General features: G+C 42.4%; 1 protein-coding gene across 6 annotated transcripts in view; it reads right to left on the bottom strand.

Annotated features, from left to right (window-relative positions):
* The window catches only part of DIXDC1 (DIX domain containing 1), a 108,329-nt gene that overhangs the window by 83,714 nt on the left and 6,340 nt on the right, over positions 1 to 18,275 (bottom strand). For 4 of the 6 annotated variants that reach the window (XM_049889268.1, XM_049889266.1, XM_049889264.1 and 1 more), the window contains exon 1: positions 7,658 to 7,774. The exons of 1 other annotated variant lie outside the window; for it this stretch is intronic. In XM_049889268.1, the coding sequence (XP_049745225.1) occupies positions 7,658 to 7,717 (60 nt within the window). In that variant the 5' untranslated portion in view covers positions 7,718 to 7,774. Of the gene's footprint in view, positions 1 to 3,048; positions 3,137 to 7,657; positions 7,775 to 18,275 lie in introns of those variants that run through there. One more of the 6 variants, XM_049889267.1, reaches the window with a different exon arrangement.

Raw genomic sequence — 18,275 nt, forward strand, 5'->3', positions numbered from 1 at the left:
TGGTTCTTTTTTTAAAATTTTTCTTCTTAGTCTGTCTCTAACAACAGCTGGAGAGGGACAGGAGGACCATGATCAGATTCAGACCAGACGCTCAGGGGTGGTACAGCTCATGGGGTAGCTGCCCAGCTCACAATGATTGCATCTTCTATAGGAACATGCTCCCTCTCCATACACAGTGGTGGACCTGTAACCAGGTCGGTATTACGTCACGCCCTCCACTGGTCACAGTCTAGCCGAGCTTATTGGTCAAGCCCTGCCAATTCCTAGAATCTTCTAAACTGACACTTAGGAACAGAATCAGTCTCTCCCTAACAGCCAAAGCTGTAAGATACTAAACTCTGATGTTGCCATAAGCCATGGTAAACCCCTGAGAGGAAAACTTACAGTGAAAAGGAATAAAGCTATCCAGATAAAGAAGCAGAGATAAGAGGCAGAAAGCAGAGGGAGGCATCCTGCCAGTGTTTGAGTTCTTGGTTCCTATTGTCCCTGAGATTCTTCCTCTGCCCTTCCATGGTTTGTTTTTTCAGCAGTTCCTTGGATTCCATGGGTTAGTAAATTCTACTTTCTATCTCTGCTAGTTCAAGTTGGATTCTTGTCACTTTCAACAACACTAATTAAAAAAAAAAAAGCAAAATAGTACATACAATATCAGTGGCAGAGTAGAACTACTACTCTGGGGAAGCTCGAAGAATGCCAGTGTAATCAAGCTGAGGGCTTTTATGATACCCTGTGAGTCAGTCTTTAGGGGAAGGAAAGTAGACATGCAAAAAACAGTCAAAGCTGTCTTAGCAGGGTTTTGGCTTAATGAAGGCTAAGCCTCTGTCAAGTTTTGAGAGTGGTGGTGGTACCATGAAGTGGTATCATGAAGTGGCTGGTATGTGGAGGCCTTAAAACCAGAAAAACAAACCCACTGCCATGGAGTTGATTCTGACTTTTAGAGACCCCACAGGGTTTCCCAGGCTATAAATCTCTACGGAAGCAGACTGCCACATCTGTCTCCCATAGAGTCACTGGTGGCTTTGAACTGCAGACCTTTCAGTTAGCAGTTGATTGTTTTAACCACTGCACCTTCCAAACCAAACCAAACCCATTGCCGTGGAGTCGATCCTGAATCATGGCAACCCTAAAGGACAGGGTAGAACTGCCCCATAGAGTTTTCAAGGAGCACCTGGTGGATTCGATCTGCCTACCTTTTGGTTAGCAGCTGTAGCTCTTAACCACTATGCCACCAGGGTTTCCCACTTCACCTTAGCAACCCCATAACCTCCATCAGCTTCTTCCAAGACACTCCAAATAACCCAATTTGAGTTAAAACTCTTTCAGTATATGATGGGATATTTGGAAACAATTATGGGTGATGGTTGCATAACATGGTAAATGTAATTGATACCACTAAATTGTATACCTGAAAGGAGCCCTGGTTGCACAGTGGTTAAAGTGCTCAGCTGCTAACCAAAAGGTCAGCAGTTCAAACCCACTAGCCGCTCCGCGAGAGAGAGATGTGGCATTCTACTTCCATAAAGATTTACAGCACAGGAACCCTTATGAGGTCAGCTCTACTCTGTCCTTAGGGGTTGCTATGAGTCAGAATCGACTTGACAGCAATGGATGTGTGTGCGCGCATACACCCGAAAAATGTTCAGTTGACAAATACTGCGTTATACATATTTTTGCAATAAATAAAACTCTTCCAGTATAGATGATTCTGCCCACATTCTTCAACTGTGCATGAAACCTTGACCTTGAAAGTTTTCTTGCCACCAAATGTAACTTTCTGTTTTTCTTTAGGACCTGCCCTTCCTTCCAAACAAGTGAGTAAACCCAATCTCTGATCTCTATCTCCTACAAGCCTCAAGGTCACACAGAATTCTTGTGGGGGACTTGTTTGGTTAAAGTTGCAAAAGCACTGATTGGTCTTCACCAGGGAAGTCTGTGGGACCTCCTGTTCCCAGAATAGAAACATCCAAGAAGCCGTTCTGTGGCTCCCTGCTAGCAAACAAGAAAAGCAGTGGGCTTTTGTGGTACGCTTGACTGGCTCAGGAAGGAAATCAGCTTTACAGTGAAACCAGATACCTGTTTAGCACTCTAAGCAGCAGGGGATGGGGGGAATGGGAGTGGGGTTGTCGCAGAGGGACTGGGAGGCAGGCAGGAGGTTTGGAAAGCCTTGCGTTATTACTGGCCTAAATTCTGCCAGTAAAAGTACACAACATTGTATTTCTTTTCTATTAACTCTTTCAGGCCTTAACTGAACAAGGGAAGGCTATTTGTTAATTGAATTTGGTAGCTAATTAGGTAAAAATAAAGTTCATAAGTAAAAATATCATTGAATTTCTTCTTCCCCGAATGGACAGGGCTCCTTGTATTAAGTATTCGGCCCAGTGGTCAAAGGATGATATATTAGAAAGTGAAGAACTAAAGATTATCTGAAAGATATTATCTTCTAACCTTATTTTTTATTTCCATTGGTTAAGAGTTCCCCAAACACTCTGTTCCTTCATGAGTACATGTTACACGGTACGCACTCAATAAATGCACGTGAATGAATAAATGACTGAATGAGGTATCACTGTATAGTCTATGAGTATGCCTTATCTAGAAACGGGGCCCTGGTGGGGCAGTGGTTAAGCGTTTGGCTGCTAACCAAAAGGTCGGCAGCTTGCATCCAACAGCCGCTCCTTGGAAACCCTAAGGGGGCAATTCTACTCTGTCCTATAGAGTTGCTTTAAGTAGGAATTGACTCCATGTTAAAGGGTTTCTAGAAACAGGGCATAGAGCCCACCCTTAAGGCCTTTGGGATTGGTTCCCTCTACCATACATGGCCACTGAAGGTTATTCCATGACCACTTAAATGGGGCCTGATTTGGGGGATGAGAAACAAGGAAACGCATCTGGGAAAGCGTCAGTTTGAGTGTTTGGTCCTGAAGGCCTAGATAACAAGGCCAGTCATGGCAGCCGAAGCATTTCCAGTGCTCCCCAGACTCTGTGAACTGCCTGCAGGAGTGGCACCTGACAAACAGTACCCTATCACTGCCCCAAGCCATCACTCACCACAAGGAACATAAAGCTGCTGACAGCTTGCTGCCAGGTAGCATCTGTTTTCCTGGCACCAACTCCTGTAGGAACAAAGCCAACAAGCCTGGGTGGGGAAAGGAGAAATCAAGTCAGGATAGAAAAAAGAAGGCTGGGGAGTATGGCGCTTTGTTATTGTTAAAGACTTAACAGGCCTTTAATTTCTAAGCAAAGCACAGAGTAATCTATTGTGGAAATGTCTGAGAGTTTCTAGTTGGCCCGATGTTGCAAATCGTACTGTACAGAAGGGCCTTAGGAGAGATCTTTGATGCAGCTGCTGCACCTGCCAATCCTCTTCTTCACTCATTCTATGTCCCCCTTATGGGGATGTGACCAGCCAAGGGTTTTTCCTATATCACTCAAGGATTACCAAGTTGATGAATCTTAATGTAGAATTTAAATTACACATAATGGAATCTTTTCTACTTGGAGGAAAACTGGTAGGGAAAGTCTGCCAGGTCATATGTGAAGAAAGGCTTAGCTCAGATAACAGATCTCCTGGCGATCAACATTTTAACAAATCAGTCCCACAACTTTTAGCCCCTTGGGCCATTCACATTCACACCTCAGACATGGGTTCACTCTTATCCACAAGCAGGATTCCTGTGTCACCCCAATTTTCCCAAGTCTGAGAACACTGACCATTTACTTTATCCTCACAGGCCTGTGAGCTCCATCAGGGCAGATTCTGTTATTTGACTTCTATTTTAGGAGCCTGGCACGGTGCCCGGTAAACACAGTAATTCAGTGAATCAGTGCTTGCATGCATGTTTACCACACTAGCGTGGGAAAAATATTGGCCGCAGTGAGAAGGTGGGTTGGTAAAGATTTGGTTCTTTTCATGCTATCACTAACTAGAAAGTATCTCTCTGATCTCCCACAAACCCTGCCTCTTTTATGACATGTATCACATTACGGTTTTTGAGTACACCCTGTCTCTCCCTATAAATTCCTTGCAAGCAGGGACCAGGTGTTTTTCAATTATTTTATTCATCTCCTCACCCGATAAATAACTGTAAAAATGAATGAATGAATGCTTATTGGCCAAACCATATTACAGTCTCGGCTCTATCAATCAGTACCTTCCACCACAAACACCCAGGTCTTTTTTTTTAAAGTGGTGTATATATACATATGTAGTATTTATAAAATACTATATCAACAGCAATGGGTTTTTTTTTTATTTTAAAAAATTATAAAGCTTTTTAAGGTGATATAATTGTGTGAGATATGAGATTGGTAGGGATATACACATATGCATTTTTTTTTCATTTTTTATCATGCATTAGGTGAAAGTTTACAGAGCAAATTAGTTTCCCATCCAACAGTTTGCACATAAAGTGTCCCATAACACTGGATTGATTCACCAAAGCCTTTTTTTAAAGAAAGTTCAGTCCCCAGAAAAATGCTTGCAGAAATTCATGTTGGCACATTAACCAAAGACAACATTCCTATGACAACACTGATACCAAGTGGCAAAGAAAACAAATAAATAAGAGCTTTGAGGCAGAGGCAGAGTGGGGAAATTGTGAACTGCAGAAAGCCTCACCAGACCCAGAACATAGGAGATAGGGGATGACAGCCAGCAAGCCAGGGTAGTCTACAAAATGTGGCAATAGCCAAAACTCGTGGATCATTCACGATGCAAATTACCGTGTTAATAAAAGGGGTTGCACTGACAGCATTAGCAGGATCAATTCTGTGAAAAAATTTGCCAGGGGTGTTGAGGGCAGGACTCTATTCAGAAAATGTAGTAGAAAAAAATTCTGTCATGCATAGTTATGCACTGCAGCATATGGACTGAGAACAGAGGCCGACAGTAGGTAGAGGAAAACCTTGACTCAGAGGGCAGGTTTCTCCCTGCTGCAGGGTTCTCTTATAATTAGCCAGTTAGGGTCATAGCCCCATTTCCTGTGGTAGTCTTCTCTGCCACAGAAAATGAGGTCACAGCCCTACCCATACAGAACTATAAAGCATCTGGGTGATAAAAAGAACACTTCAGATATGCTTGGATCATCCCCCCAGGAGATGACAGCACAGAGGAATTAAACTGTATTTTGACACTAGCTTTTAAGTCCGTATTTACATCCTTATCACATGACTCTAATAAAAAGAGATTGAATATTACCGGATCTACTAAGCAACCCTAAACCAAAACCCAAATTGCCGTCGAGTCAATTCCAACTATAGCAACCCTATAGGACAGAGTCAAACTGCCCCATAGGGTTTCCAAGGAGGGACTGGTGGATTTGAACAGCCAACCTTCTGCTTAGCAGCCAAGCTCTTAACCACTGAACCACTAGGGCTCCAAGCAACCCTAGAAGCTGGAATAGGTCAAAGAGAGCCCCCTCAACCCTAAAATAACCAACCATATCATTATATATCATTATATAGTAGCACTAAATGTGGGACTGTATTGGAAAAGAAGCATTTAATATATTATGTATTAAAAGAATTATTTAAATTATAAAGGGCCATTCAAATTTATTATATATATTATTCAGATTATGTCCATTTCTGAGAGCAACCAAAACTACTTATTAGTAGAGTTCAGATCTTCTAATGGAAGGGAACAGATGTACATTAGCCTGTGGAGAGAGGTGGAGGGAAGCTTACAGGATAGGTAGAAAATCAAATGTCAGAGAGGAAAAAGAGGCATTATTGCATTATTCTAGAGATTAAAAACTTACAACGTTGTGTGTCTGTTACTTTTATGAAGAGTTCATTACTACCACAAAAAGATAAACTTTCCCACTCCCCATTTTCCTTATGTTTTATAAGACATGGAGTTCAGGGGATATTTCCTTGGAAAAACCAAAGCATGAAAAAGATAGGCAAGCCTCTTGGTTTACCTAGCTTTTTAGTTAAAAGATTCAGTGGTGAAAATGAGCAGAAGGCAAAGACTAGGGCTGTCTCTGTGCTGGTTTCTTCCTCCTCATCAGACAGTTGGACCCGATATCTGGGGGACTGGATAAAAAAAGGGGAGGTCACAATAGAACCAAAAGAGCTTCTGCCACAATTGGTAAATAAGTCAGCCCTGAGGCTAAGGACTAAAAAAAAAAAGACTAGGGAGGCCCAAAGGCAGAGACTGAGAAAAGAGAAACCAGGAATACTGGAAGCACTCAAAGAGGTGTTTTCCTTACTCTTCTGTGTTTCAACTCTCCGCCCGTGACTCTTTGTTAACAATTCCCTTGTGTTCTGATGGGAAGGATGCAAAGGATGAGGAGCCCTGCCTTGCAGGAAGGATGTGAGCTCTGCCCTTCAATGAAGGTTGTGACACCCCTCAGCCAAAGGAATATTCTGACTCAGTTGGTTAGGTTCGGACAGCATTTCTGCAGTTTTTCCCTGAGTTCGGACAAAGCTGAGGCACAGGGGCCAGGAGTGGGGAAGGTTCTGAGGTAGGTCATGCTGCAGAGCTTCTTAATTAGAAACAGGAATTAAGGAAACCGCCTATAATGCAGCTATAGAAAGAAAATCTTAAACTACAAATTCATGAAAATGGTTACCTCTGGGGGAAAAAGCCAGGACTAGAGGGATGGTCAAAGGCCTTGCCTATAATATTCATATTTAAGAAGATAATGTATTCATGTGTTACTTGTGTGATTGAAAATTGGCTTTAAAAAAAATTTAAGAAAGATGTGGAGGGAAGAGGAAGAGGTGGAAAGAAAAGGGAAGAGGGAGTAAGGAAGAAAGGCAGAACTAACAGCCTATTAGGTCTCCTTGCAGAGGGTCTCCCTGGGTGCTGGGATGAGGCAAACCAGATGGGGCTCAGAAGCAATGGAAAACATGTGGAGAAAATGGCAAGGGGGAAGGGAAATGCCCAAAATCAAAATTTCTTGGGTCACAAGAGAAGGAGATGGAATAAATAACAATTTTGAGAGAAGATAAGCCTCTTTATGAGGGAAAAATGACCCCCAGCCAGGCCCTAGCCCATACAGCTTGTCAGATTGAGGTACCAGTTCCCCATTCTCACAGAGAAGGAGCAAATGCTGGCTCCCCAAAACTGGGCCCTGAAACCCAGATCTTCTCTCTCTTCATAGCTCCTCTATGCCAACCATGTCTGTGATTGTGGAGAAATCTACTGCTCCGAATTTAGAAAGAGATACAAAAGTAGAGATGGGGCATTGTAGGAGCAACTACAATCTCTTGCCTTCTCTCAAACTTTCTACCAATGTAAGGCCACTCTGCTCCTCCCTTGGCCCACTGGGCTTTCATCCTGGTTTGCTGCTGAAAAAGAGTGAGCACTTTTGTCATACATTCAGGGGCTTCCCTGAGGGAGAATCCCCCTGAAGAGTGCAGACGACCTCTTTTGGGAGGAGATGACTTCTGGATTTGTGGTTCTGTCCTCTGGCCTCAGATGAACTACCAGGGAAGGTCATCGCCCAGTTTAGCTGGACGCAGGCAGCGCTTCTGACTTCTCCCGGTTCACTCATTTGCACCATACCCACCACCTCAGCCCCCTAAGGGCTGTGAGGGCGATTTGTTCTGGGGTCCCCATGAGGAACGGGTTGGAGGAGAACCCCGTCTAGAGATTGGGCGGGGGTGCTGGGGGAAGGGAGCTGGGGAGTGGAAGAGGCAGGGCAGTTACCTCATTGAAGCCCTCCTGCAGGACGTCCAGTAAGTTCCCCCGTGTCAGGCAGGCTAGCATTGCTCCTGCCTAGGGCTCCCCGGGCAGGGCTTCCCGGGGCAGGGCTTCCAGGCCAGGTGGTAGCCGCCCCGCCGCCGCCGCCTCCGCCGCCGCCTCCGCCTCCTCCTCCCGCTTCACACAAAGACTCTCGGCTCAGCTCATTGGGATCTTCCCGGAGTCCCGCATGCATGCCACTTACTGGAAACCCAGACCGGGGCCAAAGTAGCGGCTTCCACTGGGCATGCTCGCTCTGGAGCCTCTACTGGAGGGGCCCTGGCGCTGTCACGGTTCCTATAGAAACAGCTGGGCACGCACCGGATGGAGGGGCGCCTGCTGGCGGGCGTGCTCAAGGGAGAGCACTGCCGGCGGGTTGGCGGGAGCCAGGCCGGCGTGTGCGTGCTGCACACACACGCACACGGGCGGGTGGGCAGGCGTGTGTAAGTGCGCTGCTGCAGACACACACACCAGGCTTGTGTGCTGGCGTGTGCCTACGCGCTGCATGCATACATACTCACACACTGCTGCAGACACACACACACACACACACACAGGCACCTTGACTCAAGGCGCGCGTGCCGGCGTGTGCATGTGAACCCGTCGCCTGCTTCACATGCGCTTGATCACACACTTAGACACACCAAGCTTGCAGCGAGGCGTGCCCGCATGAGCGTGCACTGAGGACACACACACACAGTCTGCTGATTTAAGGCCACAAGCACCCCACCGCACGGTCGACAGGAAAGGGAGTGAATCGTAAGCTTTTTTTTTTTTTTTCCCACACTAACTGAAAACAGCAACATTTTCCCACATGGGGCCTGGACAGTGAGGTTAGGCTAAGGAAGAGGGAGCAGAGGGAGAAGAGAAAAAAAAAAAAAGAAGAACCTGCCAGATGAGAAAAAAACAATGAGGATAGAAAGACATAACTTTCACTGTTGATGTTATTAGAACACATTTAACAAGCACTGCCTCTGTCGCTGATCAGCTGTGTCCTTGGGCAAGGCCCTGACCTTCTCTGAGCCCTAATACCCTAAATCCTTCCCCTCCACCTGGGATGATGATGTGTAATGTAATATGGGTGTTCTTTCAGCTTTTAGTTTTCCTACAGATACAAGATTTTGCACCGTGAGAGTGCAAGTGATTTGTGTTCTCAGAAAACAATCAAGGCCGTGACATGAATAACTAGAAACAAAGGAAACTAGTTCTGTTTCACTGCTTTTACCTCTTGCAAAAGCACCAGTACCTTTTTGAGGTATTCATTTTAATCAAAACCCATTTATTTTAAAAACTCTTTTTACATTTTAGCACTTATCAGGAAGTCAGACACACATTTTTTGCTAAAGCACCCACTGTTGTTTTCATTGCTGCTGCTGTTTTTATACCCATTAAAAAAAAAAAATTGCCGTCAAGTCGATTCCGGCCCTAAAGGACAGAATAGAACTGCCCCATATGGTTTCCAAGGAGTGCCTGGTGGATTGAACTGCTACCAGGGTCACTGATTTTGTCAAACTTTCTGATGTTTTAGCTACCGTATTACAGTAATTAGTATTTGTGAACCTATATCAATAACTTTTTTTGAGAATGAAGTAGTAATTAAAGGAAAAGAAGGAGCGATATGTGGGAATTAAAATTTATGGGTAACATTCGTACCAAAAACATTAGTTTAAGGATTCTGTATGGTCTGGTACAGGAGGAAGTCCATGCGGGGGGTGACACCATGCATTACCATACTCGGCGACATCAACCCTATTGACACCACTGCTCTTGACCCTACCACAGTTCATGGTGTAACACCCTCAAGGGAGTCACTTCCTGTTGCCATCCAGTCAGTCCCGACTCATACCAACCCTATAGGACAGAGTAGAACTCCCTTATAGTTTCCAAGGAGCAGCTGGTAGATTTGAACTGCCGACCTTTGGTTTACAATCTGAGCTCTTAACCACTGCGCCACCAGGGCTTCCTGGTGTCACTAACCCCTGCTGATGTAACAAGGCCCTTTTTAAAGAGATGAAACTCTTTATCTGAATACAATTTTATTTGGAATGAAACTTCCAAATAAAATTGTATTCAATACATGTAAGTGTACAGCGATGGAAAACCAAAACACGCAGTTGGGGATCCCTGCATAGAGGATCCTGATTGGTTGATAGCCCATCATGCTTTGGGCACCGAACAGAAAAAACTGAGGCGTCAGAAGAGGTCATGCTGGCAGTTACCTATGCCAAGAGGTCACTACTCCTAAAACAAGTCATTTATCAAAGTAGGACTAGGGAGCTTGATGTTTCTAAGAAAAGACTCTTTAAATCATTGCTTTTGAAGCTCCATAAAAAGAGCTCATTTAGCCCAATTCCCCGATTTCACAGATGAAGGAACCAAGGCTAGGAGAGGTGTTCATGGCCATTCAGCAAGTCAATATGGGAGCTAAGATCTAAATCAAAGGCCTCTGGGACCCTTTGCACCATGTTTGCACCATATCTCAGAGAATGCTGGAGGACTCAGAGAGAATTGTGGTGACATGATAAAAAAATATATATAGGGCATATGGTCTAAGATTAGACTATTTCCTGGAAGTCTCTAATTATACCAAGCACATATCCTAGAAGTGTGCTGTCAAATAGAACTTTCTGTGATGGTGGAAATGTTCTATATATCTGTGCTATCCCATATAGTGGACATTAGCCACATGTTATGTTGAGTACTTGAAATGTGACTAATGCAACTGTGGAACTAAAATTTTAATGTCATTTAATTTTAATTAAGTTAAATTTAGAGAGTACAATTTCCAAACATTCTATCCCATTGTCTCCACCAAACTATTGAAATGTCCAAAAAATATAATATTTTTACATATAGTTTGCCTCTCACATTTGGAAAAAACACAAAATTCCTGTTGGACTATGCGATATCAATTTTTGTGCAGAAGATATGTTCACCATATTTATGGTGGTCTGCCTTAAAAAGTGGCCCACATGAAGAAATGAGCATTACCTCTAAGCAACACTAACATTTACTATTCCTTCTACCTCCCTCCTCCCATCCAACTGTGGTATCAACAAAAGAGCTGGGAGAGCAAAGTGGGTTAGGTAAAAAAGCTGGGACTAACTAGGACAATGATCAGCATCCTGTTATGCCTGTACGTGGCCAAACTGCAAGCCTGTCCAGGTACCTGGAACCAACCCCACTGCTGCACGTCTATTGTTCACACTGCCTGGCAGGAGAGACTAAACTAACATAGCTTTCTGCACGATCTCTGCCATGCTGCCTGATATTTGAGCTTACACCCAACCTCTTCACTATTGCATGATTTTGGCAATAACTACAGACACTCCCCCACAAGCTAAAACTACCCAAATATTATTATACAACAGTAATAATAGCAAAGCCCTGTACTAAGCACTTATATACATTAGACCATTTGATGGTCACAATTACTACATACGGTGGGGGTTTCTTATTGTCCCATTTTACAGATTAAAAAAGAGAGGTTTGGAGGGTAAGTAATTTGCCCCAGAAATTATAGCCACAGGTGGTGAAGTCAAAGTCCAGGTTTTTAACCGTTATGCAATACTATTATACAATGCTTGCAGCATGGAAGGTATTCAGTAAATGTTTTTACTTAAATGAATAAATGAACAAACCAGTGGAGGAAATATTAGCAAACTCATTCATTATTTGTATTAATGAGGATAATAACGTCAGCCTAAGTAAGATTTTGAAATTTTGAGCCTTAAACAGGACTGTCATTTAATGAAAATATTGACTATGACTCCTCTCTGTGTAGAACTAAGATGTGTGAAATTCATACCCAGGTAAATTTAACACATCTATCATGGGAAATCCTGAATGACTATAAAGTAGCAGAAAGGCAGTTTAAATTAAAAAAAAAAAAAATCCTTAAAACTGTCAATGGAAATTCTTTAAATGATCCTCTGAAATAATTTCTTAACCTTTCTTCTGTTTTCTCACATTAGCTGAGTTTCTTGACACTAATATATGTTCATAATTTCTACTGCATTTACCTTCAGAAACATCAACAGTGTTGTTGTTGTTGTTAGGTGGCATCGAGTCAGTTCCAACTCATAGCGACCCCATGCACAATAGAACAAAAAATACTGCCCAGCCCTGTGCCATCCTCACAGTCGTTGCTATATTTGAGCCCATTGTTCCAGCCACCGTGTCAATCCATCTCGCTGAGAGTCTTCATCTTTTTTGCTGACCCTCTACTTCATAATCTGACTCATAGAGACCCTATAGGACAGAGCAGAACTGCCCCATCGAGTTTCCAAGGAGCGCCTGGTGGATTTGAAGCGCCCATCTTTTGGTTAAGAGCCATAGCACTTAACCACTACACCACCAGGATTTCCTGTTAGTCGGAATTGACTTGACGGCAACGGGTTTGTCTGTTTTTTTTTTTTTCTACTTTACAAAGCATGACGTCCTTCTCCAGGGACTGGTCCCTCCTGAAAACATGTCCAAAGTAAGTGAAATGAAGTCTCACCATCCTTGCCTCTAAGGAGCATTCTGGCTGTACTTCCAAGACAGATTTGTTTGTTCTTCTGGCAGGTCATGTCCAAATTTCTTGGCGTAGATGAATGACCACTTGCAGCGTTGCATCCATTTCTTGAAACATTTCAGTTGGTATACCACCAATTCCTGGAGTCTTATTTTTCGACAATGTCTTCAGTGCAGCTTGGACTTCTTCCTTCAGTACTATCAGTTCTTGATTATGTGCTAACTCCTGAAATGTTTGAATGTAAACCAATTCTTTTTGATACAGTGACTCTGTATTCCTTCCATCTTCTTTTGATTCTTCCTGTATCTTCCAATTTATTGCCCATAGAATTTTTCAATATTGCAACTCAAAGCTTGAATTTTTTCTTCAATTCTTTCAGCTTGAAAAATGCCAAGCATGCTCTCCCCTTTTGGTTTTCTAATTCCAAGTCTTTACACATTTCATTATAATATTTCACTTTGCCTTCTCAAACCACTCTTTGAAATTTTCTGTTCAGCTATTTTACTTCATCATTTCTTCCATTTGCTTTAGCTACTCTACGTTCAAGATCAAGTTTCAGAGTCTCTTCTGACATCCATTTTGGTCTTTTCTTTCTTTATTGTCTCTTTAAAGACCTTTTGCTTTATTCATGTACGATGTCCTTGATGTCATTCCACAACTCATCTGGTCTTCAGTCATTAGTGTTCAACACATCAAATCTATTCTTGAGATAGTCTCTAAACTCAGGTGGGACATACTCAAAGTTGTACTTTGGCTCTCGTGGACTTGTTTTAATTTCTTCAGCTTCAACTTGAACTTGCATATGAACAATTGATCGATGGTCTGTTTTGCAGTCAGCCCCTGGCCTTGTTCTGACTGATGATATTGAGCTTCTCCATTGTCTCTTTCCACAGATGTAGTCAACCTGGTTCCTGTGTATTCCATCTGGTGAAGTCCACGTGTATAGTTATCCATTTATTGGCAATAAGTCTCTGGTATTGTAAAATTCTATCATGTGATCTCTGGCATAGTTTCTATCACCAAAACTGTATTTTCCAACTACTGATCCTTCTTCTTTGTTTCAAACTTTCGCATTCCAATCACCAGTAATTATCAATGCATCTCAATTGCAAATTTAATCAATTTCTGACTGCATAAGTTGGTAAATCTTTTCAATTTCTTCATCTTTGGCATTAGTGGTTGGTGCAGAAATTTGAATAATACTGGTCTTTCTTGTAGGCCTATGGATATTATCCTGTAACTGACAGCATCATACTTCAGGATAGATCTTGAAATGTTCTTTTTCACAATGAATGCAACGCCATTCCTCTTTAGTTTATCATTCCCAGCATAGTAGACCATTTGATTGTCCAATTCAAAATAGCCAATACTAGTCCATTTCAACTCACTAATGCCTAGGACATGGATCTTTATGCACTCCATTTCATTTTTTACAACTTCCAATTTTCCTTGATTCGTACTTTGTACATTCCACGTTCCTATTAATAATAGATGTTTGTAGCTGTTTCCTCTCATTTTAAGTTGTGCCACATCAGCAAATGAAGGTCCCGAAAGCTTGACTCCATCCACATCATTAAGGCTGACTCTGCTTTGAGGAGGCAGCTCTTCCCCAGTCATATTCTGAGTGTCTTCCAGCCTGAGGGGCTCATCTTCCAGCACCATATCGGACAGTGTTTTTCAGAAGTAGATCACCAGATCCTTCTTCCCAGTCTGTCTTAGTTTGGAAGCTCTGCTGAAGTTTGTTCACCACGGGTGACCCTGCTGGTATTTGAAATATTGGTGGCATAGCTTCCAGCATCACAGCAACACACAAGCCATCAACATAAATATACACCTACTTATGCAGGGATGGTTCAACATTAGAAAAACCATTAATGTAATCCACCACATAAATAAAACAAAAGACAAGAATCACATGATTTTATCAATTGATGCAGAAAAGGCATTTGACAAAGTTCAACACTCATTCATGAGAAAAACTCTCAGCAAAATAGGAATAGAAGGAAAATTTCTCAAAATCATAAAGGGTATTTATACAAAGCCAACAGCCAACATCACCCTAAATGGAGAGAGCCTGAAAACATTCCACTTGAGATCAGGAACCAGACAAGGATGCCATTTATCACCACTCTTATTCAACATTGTGCTGGAAGTCCTAGCCAGAGCAATTAGGCTAGACAAAGAAATAAAGGGCATCCAGATTGGCAAGGAAGAAGTTAAAGTATCTCTATTTGCATATGACATGACCTTATACACAGAAAACGCTAAAGAATCCTCAAGAAAACTAGTGAAACTAATAGAAGAGTTCAGCAGAGTGTCAGGATCCAAGATAAACATACAAAAATCAGTTGGATTCCTCTACACCAACAAAAAGAACACCAAAGAGGAAATCGCCAAATCAATGCCATTTACAGTAGCGCCCAAGAAGATAAAATACTTAGGAATAAATCTTACCAGAGATGTAAAAGACTTATACAAAGAAAACTACAGTATACTTCTCCAAGAAACCAAAAGAGACTTACATAAGCACAAGAACATACCTTGCTCATGGATAGGAAGACTTAACATTATACAAATGTCCATTCTACCAAAAGTGATCTATACATTTAATGCAATTCCGATCCAAATCCCGACATTCTTCAATGAGATGGAGAAATAAATCACCAACTTCATATGGAAGGGAAAGAGGCCCCGGACAAATAAGGCACTACTGAAAAAGAAGAACAAAGTAGGAGGCCTTACTTTACCTGATTTTAGAACCTATTATACTGCCACAGTGGTCAAAACAGCCTCGTACTGGTACAATAACAGATACATGGACCAATGGAACAGAATTGAGAATCCAGACATAAATCCATCCACATATGAGCAGTTGATATTTGACAAAGGCTCCAAAACAGTTATATAGGGAAAAGACAGTCTTTTTAACAAACGGTGCTGGCATAACTGGATATCCATCTGCAAAAAAATGAAACAAGACCCATACCTCACTCCATGCACAAAAACTAACTCAAAATGGATCAAGGACCTAAATATCAAATCTAAAACGATAAAGATCATGGAAGAAAAAATAGGGACAACACTAGGACCCCTAATACATGGCATAAACAGTATAGAAAACATTATAAAGAATGTAGAAGAAAACCTAGATAACTGGGAGCTCCTAAAAATCAAACACTTATGCTCATCCAAAGACTTCACCAAAAGAGTAAAAAGACCGCCTACAGACTGGGAAAAAGGTTTTAGCTATGACATTTCTGATCAGTGCCTGATCTCCAAAATCTACATGATACTGCAAAAACTCAACTGCAAAAAGACAAATAACCCAATTAAAAAATGGGCAAAAGATATGAATAGACACTTCACTAAAGAAGACATTCAGGTAGCTAACAGATACATGAGGAAATGTTCACGATCATTAGCCATTATAGAAATGCAGATCAAAACTACAATGAGATTTCATCTCACTCCAACAAGGCTGGCATTAATCCAAAAAACACAAAATCATGAATGTTGCAGAGGCTGTGGAGAGATTGGAACACCTCTACACTGCTGGTGGGAATGTCAAATGGTATAACCACTTTGGAAATCGATTTGGCACTTCCTTAAAAAGCTAGAAATAGAGCTACCATACAATCCAGCAATGCCACTCCTTGGAATATATCCTGGAGAAATAAGAGCCTTTACACAAACAGATATATACACACCCATGTTCACTGCAGCACTGTTTACAATAGCAAAAACATGGAAGCAACCAAGGTGCCCATCAACAGATGAATGGATAAATATATTATGGTATATTCACACAATGGAATACTACGCATTGATAAAGAAGAGTGAGGAATCTGTGAAACGTTTTGTAACATGGAGGAACCTGGAAGGCATTATGCTGAGTGAAATTCGTCAGTTGCAAAAGGACAAATATTGTATAAGACCACTATTATAAGAACTTGAGAAATAGTTTAAACTGAGAAGAAAACATTCTTTTGGGGTTACGAGAGGGGGGAGGGAGGGAGGAGAGGGGTATTCACTAATTAGATAGTAGATAAGAACTACTTTAGGTGAAGGGAAAGACAGCACATAGTACAGGGGAGGTCAGCACAATTGGACTAAACCAAAAGCAAAGAAGTTTCCTGAATAAACTGAATGCCTCAAAGGCTAGCCTAGCAGGGGCAGGGGTCTGGGGACCATGGTTTCAGGTGACATCTAAGTCAATTGGCATTATAAAGTCTATTAACAATACATTCTGCATCCTACTTTGAAGAGTGGCATCTGGGGTCTTAAAGGCTAGCAAGCAGCCATCTAAGATGCATCAATTGGTCTCAACCCACCTGGAGCAAAGGAGAATGAAGAACACCAAAGACACAAGGTGATTACCAGCCCAAGAGACAGAAAGGGCCACACGAACCAGAGACTACATCATCCCGAGACCAGAGAGCTAGATGGTGCCCAGCTACAACCGATGACTGCCCTGACAGGGAACACAACAGAGAACCCCTGAGGGAGCAGGAGAGCAGTGGGATAAAACACAGACCCCAAATTCTCCTAAGACCAGACTTAATGGTCTGACTGAGACTGGAAGGACCCTGGCGGTCATGGCCCCCAGATCTTCTGTTGGCCCAGGACAGGAACCATTCCCGAAGCCAACTCTTCAGATGTGGATTGGACTGGACAATGGATTAGAGAGGGATGCTGGTGAGGAGTGAGCTTCTTGTATCAGGTGGACACTTGAGACTTTGTTGGCATCTCCTGCCTGGAGGGGAGATGAGAGGGTGGAGGGGGTTAGAAGCTGGCGAAAAGGACACGAAAAGAGAGAGTGGAGGGAGAGAGCAGGCTGTCTTGTTAGGGGGAGAGTAACTGGGAGTGTGTAGCAAGGTGTATATGGGTTTTTGTGTGAGAGACTGACTTGATTTGTAAACTTTCACTTAAAGCACAATAAAAATTATTAAAATATATATATATATATATATATATATATATATATATATATATATATATATATATATACACACCTACTGGTAAAGGTCCCAAACATGTCCTGGTTCCTAAACTGCCCCCTTTGCCTCCAGGCTTTTCCGCTTGCAATCTGCACCCATCTTAATCTCTCTTAGACACTGCATTTATCTTGCTGCTCATCTGCTCAAATGTCTTCAGACTCTCCCCTTTCCCAGTATGTCAGATATACATGCCTGGTACCCAGCTCCTAAGGCCTCCCCTCAAATCACCTCTGTTCACGTTAAGTGGCTCCTCGGGTCTCACAGATTTGCATGGTTCATTTTCACCTCCATGCTTTCAAGGCTGTCCCTCTGCTTAAAATATCCCGTACTCCACACTTCTGCTACCCAGATCTTCATGATACTTAGTTCAAGTTCCACTGTGAAACTCCTATGACCACTCCTGATTTTGCTCTGATCTCTATCTGTCTGGATCATTTGCCCCCAGATAACCCAGTGTTCATTCCTGCTTCTCCTCCAGGTCTCTGCTCAAATGTCACTCTGCCCACGTGGCCTCCTCCAACACCCTATTTAAAATGACAACACCTCCTCAGCCCACCATTCCCAGTTCTCTTTGTCTGATTTGTTTTTCTTTTTCTTCACAGCAATCACAACATCTTATATATTCTATATTTTGCTAGTTTGTTTTTTATTGTCAGCCTCCCCCTGCCCAGAATGTAAGTTCCATAAGGGTGGAGAATTTTGAATTTTTTGTTTTCTGGTTTATCCCCAGTACCAAGAAAAGTGTCTGGCACATAGTAGATGCTCAATAAATGTTGACTGAATAAATGAATGAATCTTCCTTTAAAGTCCAAAGGTCAGAGTATGCCCTATATCATTTAGCACTTAATTATAGGTAATTTAGGAATATGAATCCTTGTCTCTTTTACTGTATTCCCCCATGTGTCTGTCAGTATGTCATACTGTGGGGGCTTGTGTGTTGCTGTGATGCTGGAAGCTATGCCACCAGCATTCAGATACCAGCAGGGTCATCCATGGAGGACAGGTTTCAGCTGAGCTTCCAGACTAAGACAGACTAGGAAGAAGGACCCGGCAGTCTACTTCTGAAAAGCAC

The sequence above is a fragment of the Elephas maximus genome, chromosome 7, assembly GCF_024166365.1.
Source record: "Elephas maximus indicus isolate mEleMax1 chromosome 7, mEleMax1 primary haplotype, whole genome shotgun sequence".
NCBI classification, from domain to species: Eukaryota; Metazoa; Chordata; class Mammalia; order Proboscidea; family Elephantidae; genus Elephas; species Elephas maximus.